Source organism: Adiantum capillus-veneris, chromosome 9 (assembly GCF_014529385.1).
Source record: "Adiantum capillus-veneris isolate H3 chromosome 9, ASM1452938v2, whole genome shotgun sequence".
NCBI lineage: Eukaryota > Viridiplantae > Streptophyta > Polypodiopsida > Polypodiales > Pteridaceae > Adiantum > Adiantum capillus-veneris.
This window is the reverse complement of record NC_140939.1, coordinates 12,895,122-12,911,549: the sequence shown is the minus strand read 5'-3', so window position 1 is coordinate 12,911,549 and position 16,428 is coordinate 12,895,122. Positions and strand designations below refer to the sequence as shown.

General features: G+C 43.1%; 1 protein-coding gene across 3 annotated transcripts; it reads right to left on the bottom strand.

Annotated features, from left to right (window-relative positions):
• Positions 1-2,718: 2,718 nt before the first annotated feature.
• Positions 2,719-13,921, bottom strand: LOC147450143 (uncharacterized). 3 transcript variants are annotated; one of them, XM_086519457.1, is made up of 6 exons: positions 13,317-13,921; positions 13,065-13,112; positions 12,871-12,889; positions 12,694-12,723; positions 12,377-12,443; positions 11,460-12,276 (listed from the first exon to the last, which is right to left on the bottom strand). In XM_086519457.1, exons 1-6 carry the CDS (start codon positions 13,390-13,392, stop codon positions 12,178-12,180), a joined length of 339 nt encoding a protein of 112 aa, XP_086375583.1. In that variant the 5' UTR covers positions 13,393-13,921; the 3' UTR covers positions 11,460-12,177. The 3 variants fall into 3 exon arrangements, 1 of the variants encoding a protein (XP_086375583.1); XR_015189098.1 differs by lacking the exons at positions 11,460-12,276; positions 12,377-12,443; positions 13,317-13,921 and adding an exon at positions 2,719-2,922 and having other exon boundaries at positions 12,694-12,889; positions 13,065-13,275; XR_015189097.1 differs by lacking the exons at positions 12,377-12,443; positions 13,317-13,921 and having other exon boundaries at positions 11,460-12,376; positions 12,694-12,889; positions 13,065-13,275.
• Between the last annotated feature and the right edge of the window lie 2,507 nt (positions 13,922-16,428).

Here is a 16,428-nt window from a genome sequence, read left to right as displayed (position 1 = left end):
CACTTGGAACAATTGTCACCCCGTCACCCCGTGCGCGATCTTTGTATGTGTGAACTTTTTCCTCGCTTTGCTATTTCGCCTACGGGGTGTCACTCGGTCGCGAGCCGCTTGGAAGGTGAAAACTTCCAATGCTATGGTTATCCCGCACGGGGTGTCATAATAGGAAAAAAATGTTTGTTGTTTGTTACTAATGTTTGTTGTTTGTTACTAATGTTTGTTGTTTGTTGTGCAGCAATCATTCCTATTCCTTTTGAAGATGGCAAGGACCAAGAAGAACAATCGTCACCCCGTCACCCCGTGCGCGATCTTTGTATGTGTGAACTTTTTCCTCGCTTTGCTATTTCGCCTACGGGGTGTCACTCGGTCGCGAGCCGCTTGGAAGGTGGAAACTTCCAATGCTATGGTTATCCCGCACGGGGTGTCATAATAGGAAAAAAATGTTTGTTTTTTGTTACTAATGTTTGTTGTTTGTTGTGCAACAATCATTCCTATTCCTTTTGAAGATGGCAAGGACCAAGAAGACTGCAAGGAAAGTTGATGAGCCTCTATCCAAAGATGAAGAAGAGATTCCTAAGCCTAGCAAAGCTTCAGCTAGTACTTTACCAAACCAACCATCCACTTCTAAAGATCCTGGAAAACCAACCTCTGCTGGCACAAAGAAGACCAAATCTCAGAGGAAGGATTCTTCTCTACCCGACCCTAAAACAAGCAAAAGGAAAGATACACATCAGAGGAAAGCTTCCAAGCCTGTGCAGCTTAAGCCTCTCCTTACAAAGAGAAAGTTCAAGCAAGGGGTCAAATGTCTAAGAGAGATAAGGAGGGCCATAAAGGCCATCAATCTTGCAATTCCCAAACTGCCCTTCCAGAGACTGTGCAGACAAGTTGTAGAGGAGTATAAGATTTCCATGAGGTGGACTAGTACTGCATTGGCATGTATCCAAGAGGCTTCTGAGGACTTTATGATTGAGATTTTCCAAGATGCCTATATTTGTGCAGCTCATGCCCATAGGATTACTCTGATGGACAAAGACATGATCACTCTTAGGAGGCTGACATACAGGTTTTCAAAAATTTTGGAGCCTGTCCCTATGCATGATATAAAGGCATTCAATATTCTCAACATTCCTCCATGGAGGAAGCCCAAGGAGCCTGAAGTAGGAGTTTTTGATATTACTGAAGAAGAGGAAAAGGAAAGGAAAAAGAGAGCCAAGTAAGACAAGGAAATTGCAGAGAGAAAGGAGCTTGACCTGTTGGAACCTCAGCCAGTGCCCCTCTTGAGGAGTGTCAATCCTACTGGTTTTGTTGTCACTCTATTCAGTGGGGAGGATCCTAGGGAGGATTACAATTCACTTGACTCTGAGACCTTGGAAATTCTCAAGGACTGGACCAAGGAGATGAATTCTCCACTCCTTATCACATGCCTTAGGTTGTTTTTGTTTTCCTCTGTATTTTTGTTTATAGCAAGAACTCTTTATATAACAAGAACTCTTTACCAAGTTAATGATGCATTCATATGAGCCAGACCTTCAACAAAAGGTGGAGATTTTAGACCCTGCTATCTCCCAATTTCTCAGGACAGAGACAAACATTAGAGAGCTCACAAAGTGGTTGACTCATGTGGACTTGGAAATCTGTGAATTTTTCTTGATTCCTTATCATGAGAGGTAAGTTTTCTACCTACACCTTGTGAAGAGAATTTGCTAATTCACGTTAGAAGGCTAACTGAGGCTTGTTTTTATAGCTCACATTGGAGTTTAATTGCAATTGATATTGTGAAAAGAAAATGCTACTTTGTCAATTCTCTTGCTGGAGTACATGGTCAAGCAAAATTGTAAGTATAGCAGCAGACACATTTTGTAAACCATAAGCACATACTTTTAGTAAAGCAGAACCTCATTTATAAAGAATTTTGGATAGTGCTACTATAAGATTTATAGATGCTGAATGACATCCATTTTGTAGTGGTGAAGGTTGGAATTCTTTATGCTTTGTTCACTTCAATGGATTATCCTCAAAGATTTTTTCCCAAAAATACATGTAATGAATTGCAGGTTCCAATCCAGCCTGAAAGCCATTCATGTGGATGGAGGGTATTGACAAATGCCAAGCTCCTCTTGGACTTCATATACTGCAATGACAATCAGGATATAGAAGTATAGCATATTTCATATTTGCCAGCTGTATTTTTTCTCATTTTATTGTTCCTAAAACTTGCTTTCTATTGCCTTGTATAGATCAACAGAGAGTGCTATGGTTGACAAGAGCAAGGATTATCAAGTATATGATTGAAGCAAATGGAGAACTGCAAGAGGTATTTGAAGATGATGATGTTGAAGAGAAGGGGAAAGCAAAGCTGGAAGATGAAGAAGAGAGTGGTGAGCAGGAAAAGGCAAGTGAAGAGATGGATGATAAGAGAAAGAGGAAGCAGCCTTCAAGCCCTCCAGTCAAGCCCACTTCAAAAAGAAAATCTCCTGCAAAAGCACCAACCCCATTAAGGAAGTCCCCTAGGGACAGGAAAACTCCTGCCAAAAAACTATTCTAGCTTATTGTAGCCCACTTGTATCAAGCTTCTCAGTTCTCTATTGTATCCAATTGTCTATTCTATAGCCCACTTGTAACCAATTGGCCCTTGTATGGACCCTTGTATGTAAGTGCAAATATTTGAAATTGAATACTTGTTTTAAGACTCTGTTACAAAATCAAATCATTGGATGTTTGAAAAAGTTGCATTTCAATAACAAAATAAAGATCCTTTTAAATCATGTGATACAAAATAAGATCCTTGTAGGTCATGTGATACAAAATAAGATCCTCGCAGGGCATGTGTTACAAAATTGCCTTGAAGGATGTTTAAGGCACCAAATGTACAATGCCATCCAAGATGTCCTTGCACTGTAGCCTGTTTTCATTCCTTTTTGATACCTACAAAAACAGTCAAAGTTAAATAAAGAACCAATAAGAGAACAAGAGACTTTTAGGCATAATAGTTACCTTTCTACCATTTACTTGAAAGCAAAATGTTGTGGGCAGTTCAATTTCATCATTTTGCAGGTCCAATCTCAATTGTTGTAAGCTACACATGCCTCTTATCTTTACAATTGACAGATGCTCATTGTTTACCCATATATCAATGTCTTCTATTGGGCTGTCAATGAAGTCCTCCATGTCTTGATCAAGTGGAGTTAGCTGACCACCAACATAGTGCCATCTTCAGTAATAAAATGACATAATGAAGTTTTGTGTCCCTATCATGTATTTGCAAGCAATTGAGCCAGCTTGCACATAACAAGTGATTCCATTCACTGTTTTGGTGTTCCAACCCTCATCCACAAATTCAAGTACATTTGCTGAGTCTAAAGTCTTCACTGAAAACATTGTTCTAGATTTTCTGACTTCAGCATTAGAGAACAAGTCTATAGAAACTACAATGGGCATGAATATAGAAATTCTACTCTTTCCATTTTGATCAGTCGTGTTGTAAGTGATAATGGCTTCAATGGAAGTTCTTGGTCGTTTTGATCGTGATGAAGATTCCATGGTGAAAAAAGAAATGAGCAGAGAAGTCTAGTCTGAGTTCAAGAGAAGAATAAGCAGAATGTGCAAAAAACGGTTCAAAACTGGAAAAGATCATGAGATATAATCCAAACGTTGTTTTATGATGGCAACGTGCAAAATGAAAACAATATAATATGAGAAGTACGTCTTTCTAAAAGCGACATCTATTAAATGCCTTTGCACTTTTACTTGTTTACATTGCTATTTACCAGCTCAAAGTTGCGGTAAAGATAGACTATTTGCTTTTTTTGTGAGTTTTCAAAAATAGAGGTTCCGTAACGGAAGCTCTTCAACCATTGGTTGAGACCACTCTCTCTCTACACGCTAAAAGGCACAAAAATGACCTCAAAATTCCCCTAATGGCTATTGAGGATGAGCACAAAAGATGGCTCGAAGCCAAATCTAACCTTGCTAATGAGTACCTGAACGATATCAAAAAGGCAAGGCTTCTCTCCAAGGAGACTTTCCTACAACCTGAAGCCTCTAATCAAGCTTAGTTTTTTAGGGCTTTAAAAATCAAGAAGAGTCGGGGCCATGTCTGCTCGTTCTATGATGAGAAAGGGATAGTAGTTCATAACCAAGATGAGATGGATGGTCTAATGTTGAGCTATCTTAGTCAAATCATTGGACGGCCAAAGATCCAGTCCCAGGAAGTGGAAGAAGCTAGAGGTACCTTACTTCAGAGTGTCAAGAAGGAGACTCCCCACTCAGAAGCTAATAGCTTGGAAGGGGCATTTTCCGAAGATGAATGTTCACTAGCATTGCAAGCCCTTGGCAAGGAAAAGTCCCCTGGTTGGGATGGGATGACGGTGGAATTCTTTAGAGAAGTTTAGAATGATCTCAAGGTCCCAGTCACAAGGTTGGCCAACAAAGCCATTGTTGAAGGGTCGTTGGAGATAAGTGTAAAGAGAGGGCTTATCAAACCCATCCCAAAACAGATTTGTTGTTCTCAACTGAAACATTGGCGCTCTATAACGATGATGTCGGTGGCCTACAAAATTATTGCTAAAGCAGTAGCCCTCAGACTAGCCCCCTTACTAACCAAGATCATCTCTCCCCATCAACATGGGTTCATCAAAGGAAGGTCCATTTACGATAACATCTTGGAAGCAATGGTGGGCATCGAATAGGCAACTTTCACAAAGCAAGAGTGCATTCTTCTGCAGTTGGACCTTGATAAGGCTTATGACAGAATAACATGGACATATATAGAAGCCGTCATGGAAGCTCTGGGCTTTGGGCCTTGCCTATGTCGTTTGGTACGTGTCCTGGGGCCTGGAAGCCAGTCCTATTTAACGATAGAATTGTGGGCTCTTTTGAGGTCAAAAGGTCTATTAAGCAGGGATGCCCTCTAGCCCCCCTGCTTTTTGCCATAGGATCACATCCTTTAATCACGATGCTCAAAGCTAGTGCAGAACGAGGGGAGTTGAAAGGCCTGGCTTTACCAAGAAATAGCCAACTACTTGCAGGCAATTCTCTCCTCTTCTTGAAGGCGTGCCCCCAGGTTATCAGGAAAGCTCTGGAGATTGTACAAATATTCTCAGTAGCTTCGGGGTCCCAGTGTAATATAGAGAAGTCAAGGCTGATCTCCCTGTCGGAAAATGACTCCTTTAATGTTAGGTGCAGCGGAATGATTGTTTGCGCTTTGCTCAAGATGAGTGCTCCAAACTGTGCTCAAGGTTCCTTTTAGTTCTTATGGAAGGGAGAGCCTTCCGTTCTTAATGGAAAGTGCTATGATTACAAACAAAGTGAATGGACACTGTGCGTGCGAGTGTATGAGACTGAGAGATAGAGAGAGAAGAGAGATACGACACCAGAGATGTTGTAAAACCCTCCTCCGAAGGCCCCACTCTCGTCGGCGAGAGTGGTCTACTTATGATTGCACAAAGTGGTACAATGCGGATGAAATGCACTGATGCAATCTGGGACTATGTCGGTGACGACGGCGGTGATGACGACGACGACGTTAGGGCTGAAATCTGTGGTCTTCTATCTGCTGAAAATCTACTAATCTTTGGGCTGTTTTGGGTGGCTGAAAATGACTGTTTTGGCTGCGTTTTCGAGGGCTGAAAATGGGGGTCTTCTGCAACCAACTAGGGCTGAATCTGCTGCAAATCTTAACTCTTGAAAAAGCTGCTCATCTGCTTCGATAAGGGCTGAAAACCAAAAACACTGGGCTGACTGCTAGCGTTAGTGAAAACGTTGGACCATCTGGGATTGTTGGTGATGTTGCAGGGTTGAAAACGCCAAGGTCATGGGGAGATTGGCGATGAAGCAAATCTGCAACCATCGGGGTTTGGTTGATGGGGGAAACTGAAAACGGTAGGCTGAGTGAGGTCTTGGCGATGAAGAGGACCAAAAACGCTGGGGGGTACTGTTGGGATTCTGCTAAGAAGGTGCCTGTTGAGCATGTGCTCCTGCTGCCTCTTCTGCTAGAAAGTGCTAACTTGGGTTTGCTTATATATTAACTTAGCAAAATTGCCCTACCTACTTTTGTTGGGAAGTAACTCAAATTAATAAGTGAAAAATGTCAAAAATAGGAAAAATAGGCTAAATGCACTCGAAAATTCCCCTAACTGAATCTGATGGATTCTGAAGGGAATACTGATGATCATGTTGTGTGCAACCAGAGGATATGCATCTACACTAAGTGACTAGGCATGCACGGTCTACGAATAGACTCACAAAAGTGCCAGATCGCTTCTAATCTAGACTTGATTGGACTGACTGAACCTTGATCATGCTATAGCTTGTCTACGGACACATAGGGTTGGATGTGTCACGTGACATTTAACCCTTTTGACTAGTCGGGGGAGATTGTCACAAAAGGGAATATCTTCAGACATCTGGGAGCCCCCTTGGGGATGGACGTAACTCACAAGCAAAGATTTGAGTGGGTGCTTGAAAAAATGAAAACAAAAATGAGTAGGTGGGAGTATGCTCTTCTCCCATTCCCAAGTCGGATAAAAGTGATTAATGCCTTTATGATCCCCTATATTGCCTTCACTAGCCCGCTTCTCAAGATGGCAAAGTGTCACTGGAAAGAGTTCTTAAAACCAGTAAAAAGGTTTTTATGAAAAAACAACACGAAATCTTCCAAGCCATGGCAATGGGCCAGTTGGGAATCAGTTGCTCGGTCGGTGAATCACGGAGGCCTCGGAATTCTCAACCCTGTGGCCCATGTAAAAGCTTGTTGCGCCAAATTTGTTGTCTCCTTGGCTAAACAGGATCAAGATTGGGTTGTCATGATCAGAGATATGATAGAAGCAGCGAAACTTGGCTCGAAAGATGGAAAGTGGAGAGGGGTAGAGGTTCATGACAAACTACTAGCCCCGACGTGGTCTACCCTAAGACTGGGGGGCAGCTCAAGAGAATTGGTAAGAAAATGCAATAGAGCAATAGGAGTCTTAAAGTGGGGGGAAGAAACCAGATACTTCAAGAACTCCATTTTGGTCCCCCTAGCTCTCCAAAGTTGTAGATCCGCCACAAAATCCCTATTGGATAGAAACAGCCATGAAGCTAAATAATAAGAGTCTAAATCGACTTAAGCACTTTCAGGACAGTGAGCAAGAGCTGAAAAACCATTGACCTTTTCGTTACCCAGTACCAACTTAATAGCTTGGAGGTCTTGCTTGTCAACAAAGTGATGAAAGAGCTTGACAATATAGTGATGTCAATCTGTGATTCAGAGTTTGACTGGAATGCCTGGAAATGGCCCGGAAGCAGTCTCCTATGGAAACGCCATCCTAAAGGCATTTATCATGCAATGATGCATAAGAAGAATTCGTCTAGCCCCCTTAACAGATATGGAAAAAACAATGGTCGGAGGAAAGGTGGGAGCAAGTAATGGAGAACAGATGGAAGCCAAAGGTTTCGCAGCACATGAAGGTATTTTTATGGAAGGTAATTTGGGGTGCTCTACCAACGGGGGTGAAGATTCAGGTTAGAGGGATTGGGTCAGATCGATGCTTGGGGTGCAGGTTGGCTTGGGAAGATCTGGCCCACCTATTCATGGAATGCCCAACTATCAAAGGCCTCGCAGGGAAAATATGCAAGTAGGTCCAAAGAACATGAAAAATTGGTTTTTTCAAAAGTGGTCTATTCCTTGGAGGTAAGAATTCAAGTAGTCCTGCCCTCCTCATCAGCACTCAAATCGTCAGGTACTTCTTCTTACATAATGTATGGCAGGCAAGGAACCGTCGTGTGTTTGAAGGAGGTTCTAAGGTGGCAAGCTTCGCAGAAATTATACAAGAAAGCAAAGTGCTAATATGGACGCTCGGATGCAAGCAAAACTCGGAGGATTGGTTTAGGACTACCTGTGCCTTGTTGTCAGCAAATGGAATGCCTAGGAAGGGGGAAAATCTTGGACATTGGTAAATAGAAGATCTCACAAGAACATGGTAATTGACCTTGTGTATCGAGGATAAGGGGACGAGTCGTTAGGGGTGGCTACTTAGATAGACGATGTAATTATGGTCCCTGGAGGATGTCGTGGCTCAACACGAGCATGACAAGGCCTTGTGGGATGATCAATATAATTCGCTTACAATTGTGAGTTTTGAAAAAAAAAAAAGCCTCAATCATCGCTGAAAACATTGAAAGTATGCGTAACTCAAGTCTCCTCTAAGGCTTCTTTTAGGAAGCCAAAAAGGAGTGCCATCAAAACTACTTTCAATAATAACATTTCTTTCCGCCATGGCCACTTTTCTTCAAGCCTGCATCGGTAAGGTAAAGGTGCAAGGTGCCCCGTACCAGCTTATTTGGCCTTCAGGTCCTTTTTTTATGTAAAAACTCCTCATTCTTGTCATATTCTTTTTTCTGCCTTCAAGGGTTTGGCTTTACCACCTTGCTTCGACAACATCGTGGCCTGCCGCTCTCTCTCTCTCTCTCTCTCACACACACACACACACACACTCTCATTTCCCATGCTTGATGACAGATCTTACGTGGTTGAAGCTTCAGTCAGGTACTCCACCAATAACATTGGCGGTGTGGTGTAAAGAGCCAACACGTAGGCATGGCCGTGCTGCAAATATAGCTTAAGGGGTCGTTGAGAGTTGAGAGAAAACTTGCTTCGCAGGGCTATGCAGCGCGGATGTCTTCTTTTATTAGGTTAGGCCCCTCGGTAGACCTCCTTAAGTTGGGAATTTGTCTTCTTCTAAGTTCTAGGCCTCTCGGCCGGTCACTGCAAAACTCACTTAATGTTAGTTTAAGACCTGAAAGCCCCTCAGATCTCTAACCATCACGCAGATGACATGCAACTACCACCTATAGAAAACTAATCATGGCACACAAAATTTTGGCTTTGACCGAGGGATTCGCATGGACTACCTTCCTAGGGAGAATGAATCTCAGGTGGGCCAAACGAACGCATCGGATGGATGTGTCTATGACCTCGATGCAAAAACCCTAATCCTAAAACCCGTCACACTTTCCACAGGCCTTGCAATTCATCCAAATGCACAATAGTGAAAGAAGGGTTGAGCTTTTTGTGCAAAACATCCCAACTCTATGAGTGGTTTCTTTTAAATTTCTTTCCTATTGCACATATGCATAAATTGATACCTTTGATTTTTCTTCTTATTCTTTGTCAAACACCTCTTCTGAGGCAAGACACTTCACAAAGACGTAGATGGTCAAATGTGATCAGTGAGGCTTACGATTTGATCATGTGGGACCGTGCAAGATGATACAAATTCTGGCCAGACTGTTAGCCAAGGGTCATTAAAAAAGGTAACATGGGTAGAGAAAACAACCTTTAGGCTGTTGTCATTGGATGCATTAGGAACTTAGGCTATTCACATTGCATCTTGAGTGTGTGTGGCATTATGTAATTTTTCTCCTCTTTTGAAAGCACAAGTTCTCAATGACCTTAGGATGTCATCCTTTAGAATTGGAGAGATGCCTCACTTAGTTTTGTCTAGGCTATGGGAAACAAGTGAGCTTGAAAATGGGGGATTAGGTGAACAACATGACTCCCAAAGACCATAGTATGTGCCCTCTACAACAATTCCAAAGTAGGGCATCCAATCCATGCATTCTCCAAATAGGATCCCCTTTTTGTCGAAGGGTAAGCAAAGCATGATGGAGAAGCTCCATAAGAGGGGCATATAGAAAATTGAATGTTCCAAACTTTCTTCATGCGTCATTCCATATCTCTTAGCGTTGTGTGTAGTCCAAACTCACAAGAAGCTTTGGACAGGCGGTCCCCTACCCTCAATCGTACCTAGCTGGGTATGCCGTGCCTCCCTCACAGAAGCTCATGATGTTATGCAATATATGAAAAACACTGAAAAAGGCTCCCTTTTCCTACATGAGAAAATTTCTAAATTTTCTTGTGACTGTTTGCTTGAATAAGAGATGGGGAGTACAAAACCTTTGATCTATCTCGATTTGCTGTGCGATCAAGGTTCATGTCACTATGCATGAAAGCGTAGGGTATTCTCAAAGCCTTCCTTCAACAAGGAGCAGGTGAGTGATGGATCAGAGATCCTTTACACTAATAGCAAGCTCTGGGCTGTTTTGAACGAGTGTAATGTACCCTTGGAAAAATTGTATTGTGCTCGACAATGCTTTGATTGACATGTAGCCCGTCCGAAACATCATCTCTTGGATTGCTCTAGGTTGTTCTCTAAGAGTGCAAAGCCAAATCTACTCTCCAAATGGCAATCAACTATGCTTGCGTGTTGAAGGTATGTACTTTGCTTGCTAGCTACCTGATAAAAATCTTCATTGATGGATGCCCGTAGGCTATGCAAAGGGGAGTAGAAAAACTTGGATCTATCTCCATCAATTGTGCAAGAAAGGCCCATGTCATTATGCATGCTTCTCTTAAGAACCAAGCTTTACATGGATTTCATTTTGTGATGTCACAAATGGAAAGTCATGATGAGATGTTGCAAACGATTATCAAGCAAGGCTCGAGAAAATAATTTTATGTAGCCATCTTTGAATCCTTTTCACCCCTATATGAGAAGGAGAAAGCCATATTTTAGAACTACATAAATTAAAACTTTTCTAACTAAAAACTTTAAATTTTGAACCGGCCTCAAATCCTTCTTGCAAATATTTGAGGTGGCCATTTTTTGATTTGAATAGGTTTTGAATAAAGCGAACCTACCTTTTCCCGAGCCTTGTTAGCAAGCCTTCGATTCCCCAAGCTTTAAGTCAGCACACTTGATGTGGGACCTTCCATATTACAATCCGCAAAGAAAATTACAAGTAAGGTTTGCTAGGGTAAAGGGGCCAGTAGAGTGCCACTTAAGGTGTGCGACAAAATTATGCATATGTACTGCACCATTTCCTGCATGAAGAGGCGCAATCGGAAGATCTCCGTCGTCCGCTATACACAATAAAAAAATCAATGAAAAAAATGGCATATACAGTGCGAACAACGGCGATATTGTTTTGCAGTGTAACAAAAACGAGGGCGGATTTCGTGACGGGGTAGGGGGAGAAGAGGGCCTTTTCGCCAACAAGGCTTGATCACAACATCTCATGGTCCAGATGCGCCCTCATACAAGCTATCCACTCCACCAAACATCCCGTAGTGCTCCTCCCCCTACCCTTATTGGCCACTTTACCCTGCTGCCATTATTCTGAAAGAGAAAATTGATTTCTTTCACCCTAACAGCTTGAAGACATGGATTATCCCTGCTCATTATACGGCAAAGCCATAAAAGGGATCAAAGTTGAGGGCAGCACCCCTTCCTTAGGAAAATCAGAGGAGCCAATTTAGAGACACTCCATTAAAAAATAGTAATAGTTGGCATGACAAAAAAATGTGAACGCTCTGTTTAAGGAAATTCAACTTTTGAGGCTTCAAGAGGCATTGAGACAGTCAAGACCCATTATCTAATGGTACACTTTTTACACCAAATCACAAAGTGATTACGTAAGCAATATTCCAAGAATATTCAAATTTTTGTCTATAAATAGGGGGCGGGTTACACAGGGCTAGAAAAATACGTTTTTCCTAACCGATCAAAATAAGGGGAAACTTGAAATTCTCCTGGTTTTTAGGTCAAAATTTGAAGCTTTTGCCGGTAATTACACTAAAACTTGTGTAAATTTGCCGGTTTTCTTAAAAACAAGCTCAAAATCTAACCGGGATTATATAATTTCAGCCGGTTAAAATACACTAGACCCCGGTTTTTTTCTAACACTGGGCGGGTACATTTCCCAATTGGAGCATGTCTCATAGCTGGCTCCTCTACCCTGGCTGCAGTGGAATCTCCCTGGCAAGACAGATTGAGATGAGTGTCTCAACATTTCCATTCTCTGGTATGGTGCTCACAAAGCAGTTTTAGGATAGATCCATCTCTTCCACCATCACCCACTCTGCTAGCCGGCGCATCAAGTCCCTACACATACAATTGTAGAAGAAGAACAGATAATGCATTTTCAACATAGTGGCAAGGCTGCTTGGTTGGGTGTGAGAGATAAAGCGATGTCTGATTGCAAGATTAGACCTTCCAAGTCCGAAGTTGCACTTTGCCAACATGACAACTCAGAAACAACCAAGTCCCAGGGACCAACAACCCCGTTGCCAAAGCTGCAAAGTAGCTTGAACTCCCAGAAGGAAAATGAGGGACAAGCTACCCATCTCCAGATGATCCAGCTTCATGATCTTCTTTCTTTGGAAGTAAAGCCATTCAGCAGAAGCTCAACACAACGAAGCTTTGTGCCAAGGGTTGAAGACAAAGTTCCCCCCAAGGGAGTCTACCAGAAGAACTAAACAATTGATGATGAGCCAGACATAGTTCCTCCTTGCCAAATGGACAAAGAGACACCGCTATGGTCATGTTTTGGCACAATTAACCTGAAAGACTGGTAGCTTTCTCAAAATTCCATGCAGTTTTGCAGACACCCACGTGAATCGACAGGGTCTTTCCATACATGCACAGCAACCAGATTTAGCGTACTCACTCTCTCTCTCTCTCTCTCTCTCTCTCTCTCTCTCTCTCTCTCTCTCTCTCACACACACACACACACACACACACATTTAGCATGCAGATCTAGCATTAGTACAGCTGCCCAAGCCGCAAGGAATAGCTCCTTGAGAGCTTGTGTCTCCGAAGCACAAGGATTGAAGCTTGTCAAGCTAGTAGCATGAGAGCTCAAAGAGATGAGTGATACCTGTCAATCTGCTGTGGTTTAGATCCGGCACTCGGAGCGTTGAGGAGCAGCAACAGATCTCCCCAGATATGGATCCGACCGTTAGAAGACAAAAGATTTGAGGGTGAGGTCCCCAGTTGTGGCAACCAGTCTAACAGTGTAGTATGACTTTTCATTGCCACAACTTGGCAATCTCACCTGCATCTGCACGCTTCACCTACAATTTCATTTGAGCAATGGGCACAGCTCTTCGCAACCTCCAGCACCATTGGTTTTTATATTCTACCTTTGCTGCTTGCTACAGGGTGTATGTGTGCACGATTCTAAACTTGTTCGCCTCGAGTGCTTCACAATGGAATAATGTGAATTGAAAAAGTAGAGTGATGATGTACCTTTCACCTCATATCTGTGGCTGCTCCTGGACGCTACGAGGGCCGGATCTTAACCACAGCAGATTTGACAGGTGCTATCCCTCCATTGCTCCTCTCTCTGAGTTCTCCTGCTACCTAGGCCTTCTCAAATGCTTGCGTTTCAGAGGCCTAAGCTCTGAGGAGACATTCTTTCCAGGTTGGGCAGGTTAGATCTGTATGCTATACCAGGTTAGGGTATGTGTGTGTGTGTGTGTGTTCCAAGAACACTCTTACAGGGATGCTGCCCTCTACTATGCACTCGCACCACACCATCACTATCCAACCTCATCACATCCATTGGGCTGAGCATTAATCGAATCACAACCTGATCTCCATCAACCTCAACATAGACTAGGGACTCATTGAGAGTTGCACAGCTTGGAGAAGCGAGAGACGATGTAAGGTTCACAGGCGCACTTTTGTCCAATGCAAGTACATACACCCACGGTGTCCTCAAGGTAGTTATTCACAGTCTTATTGGCAGATAAATTCAATAGACCAAGGGCCAAGGGTTGGTATAGACTTGGTAGTATACAAGCCTCCCTGCTTGCATTTCTGCCTTATACCTACTGTTGCTGCTCATCAATTTCATTCCCATCCTCAGCCTTTGCCCTTGCAAGAGGCAATCACTTGGGTGCTCAAAGCTCTGCCAAATTGTCTCATTGCTACTATCGAATATCACCAGATTTCGTTGCTCTGCATTTCCATGTTGTCGCCAATCAAGATGTAACAAACTTTGGACACCCCAAGTCAAGATTCCACCGCGACACAGCAGAGCACTTCAGAACAGTTCACAAAGACGAAACGGTCCCGTAGTTCTGTCCCAAGAGGTATTGGCCCCAAAAACTGGTACCCCTTTCGGTATTTCTTTTTATATTAATTTGTGTGCAAAGTACAAGAGACTCCACGGGTACTCACTCTAAGGGCATGGTCACGCGAGGCTTAGTTCTCCGTAAGCCTCGACCAGTGCTAACCATGGCAGGTACGGATCCGCAGACGTTGACGGGCAGCAGTGGGTAGAGAGAGAGAGGTTGACGAGCAACAGCAGGAGAGAGAAGTGGAGCAATGACCGGCAGCTAACCGGCATAGTTTTGAAACTATGCCTTAAAAGGCATAGTTACAAAATTGAGCCAGTGAAAACCTGCAAAAGGCTGCTTTGTCAAACGGCTGGTCGAGTTGTGTTCCTCTAAACTAAGCCTCGCGTGACCATAGCCTAAGACTCTACATCCAGATCCTCTGAGGAGTGAATCCTTGAGGACTTATTTATTCTTACAAGGGATGCCCAAAAGCAGAGCCCCAAAAGCTTTTAAAATTTAAAAGCAAACTTCTCCAAAAGCTGCCAATGCTGATTCCGTACAGCTCTGTAAAAAGCGGGAATCCGTACAGTCAGCTGAAAACATGGAATTCCGTACGCTCAGCCACGTCAGCCTATCGGCGCTTTTTGCGGCTCAGTACACTCCATACGCTACCATGTCAGCCTGTCGACGCGTTTCCCACAGGGTGTGTGTCCGAGGGCCTGCCACGTCACTAGTTTGTGACATAACCCCCCTCTTGAAAGAATTATAATCGCCCTCGATTACGCCTGCAAAACAAACAGAGGCCATAAACTATCTTAGTAGACAGTGACAATTAGTACCGACGCATTAGACTCGACACATCTAGCACTTGTACAAGACGACAGTCACATCACCCATATCACATGACAAATCATAGACAAATTCATTCCAAATCTCAGACCATGACCAATCGGCAACATATTTAGTAATCGCATCTAAATCCATTCCGGACCTCAAAGATGCCCGATTAACTAATCCTTATTGCAATCATGTCTATAGAGATTTATGAGACCGAAATGTTGCAGTCATTTCGTCTTTCAGTTCCTACACTCAAACAAGTCGAGTACAAATCAAACATTTTCATTTTTGGGAATTCCAATTATAAAGTCATACATCAAAATACTACTCAGCCCTTTAGTATCCCTAAAACCCAAAGGGGACATCAATGACTCTATTCAAAATCGGGGTAATCCATTGACAAAGGAGCGGAGTGACTCCCCTCTTGTGCAAACCTGCTGCAATAGATTCACCCTCGCTGAAGTTGGGGTTCTATCGGAGTAGACTAAGCTAAATCGAATGCTTCAAGGTAAAGTTCCAAAATCTGAGGAGTATCTGCTAGGTCCTCCTCCTCCATCCACTTCGCATCCAATGCACGATAGTTCTTGAACTTGATCGAGAACCGCCTAATCACTTTACCTTTTATCTTTTTGTCCTTGTGTGCCAATATCTGTTCTCCTCGCTTTCCTCCACTTCGGGTTGCTCATCAAGCTCCCCATCTTCGGGCACATCGCCTTTAAAAGGCTTCAATAGACTCACATGAAAAGCATTGTGAATCTTCCAAGTATCGGGCAGCTTCAGTCTAAATGAGAGATTATTTATCCTTTCTTTTATCTAGAAAGGGCCATAATACCTCATGCTAAGCTTTGGAAAAAGCCGCTCCTTTCTCTTTTTCTTTCTTAGGCATGCCTTCTCAAAACGTAAGAGCAGCCAAACATCTTTCTTTAACTTCAAGTCGCGACGGTGTCGATCTGTTGCCTTCTTGTGTCGTTCCTGAGATTTCGCTAAAGCCTCCCGGACCTTGGCAAATGCAGTGTCCAAGTCCCTTGGGTATTGGTCGGCTTCAAAAAAATTATCTTTTGTGCTAAGGGTGGAACCTTCGGAGCACCTTCAATGATCTCAAATGGCGCCTTCCCCGTCGAAGAGTGGATCGTGTTATTGTAGGCAAATTGCACAAGGGCAAAAAAAATTCTCATTGAGTCTTCTGATCAGAAATGTAAGACTTCAATAAATCCAGTACAACTGAATTTGCAATCTCAATTTGGCCATCTGTCTGCGGGTGGAAAGATGACGAGAACTGTAACCGTGTGTCAATGTTCTCCCAAATAGCCCTCCAAAACAAACTCGTGAATCCGAGATCTCTATCGAAGACTATTGTCTCAAGCATGCCACATAGTCTGAAAATCTGTGCAATGAACAGTCTCGCTAAATGATCCGGCTTGACCGTTTTCTTCACTGGAATGAAGTGAGCTTGCTTTCTAAATCTGTCGATGACAATCCAAATGCCATCATGCCCACCACTTTGAGTCTTCGGGAGATCAAAATTAAATCCATAGCAATACTTTTCGGGGGGGGGATGGGTAAAGGCTGTAACAATCCCTGTGCCTTATGCGTGTCAAACTTGACCTTCTGGCATACCAAACAATTGTGTACGAAGTCGTCCACATCCTTCTTGCGTCTTGGCCAAAAGAAGTAACGTTCCACACCTTTCAAGGTGGTGTCAATGCCGCGGT

Excerpts from the sequence above, each read along its gene's own strand:
- LOC147450143 (XM_086519457.1), bottom strand. The coding sequence starts at position 13,392 with ATGCTCAGCCCAATGGATGTGATGAGGTTGGATAGTGATGGTGTGGTG. Across the intron at positions 13,113-13,316 it reads TAGTAGAGGGCAGCATCCCT|ATCCGGCCCTCGTAGCGTCC; the intron begins GTAAGAGTGTTC and ends GCTGTGGTTAAG. Across the intron at positions 12,444-12,693 it reads AAACCACAGCAGATTGACAG|ACCCTGTCGATTCACGTGGG; the intron begins GTATCACTCATC and ends ATGTATGGAAAG.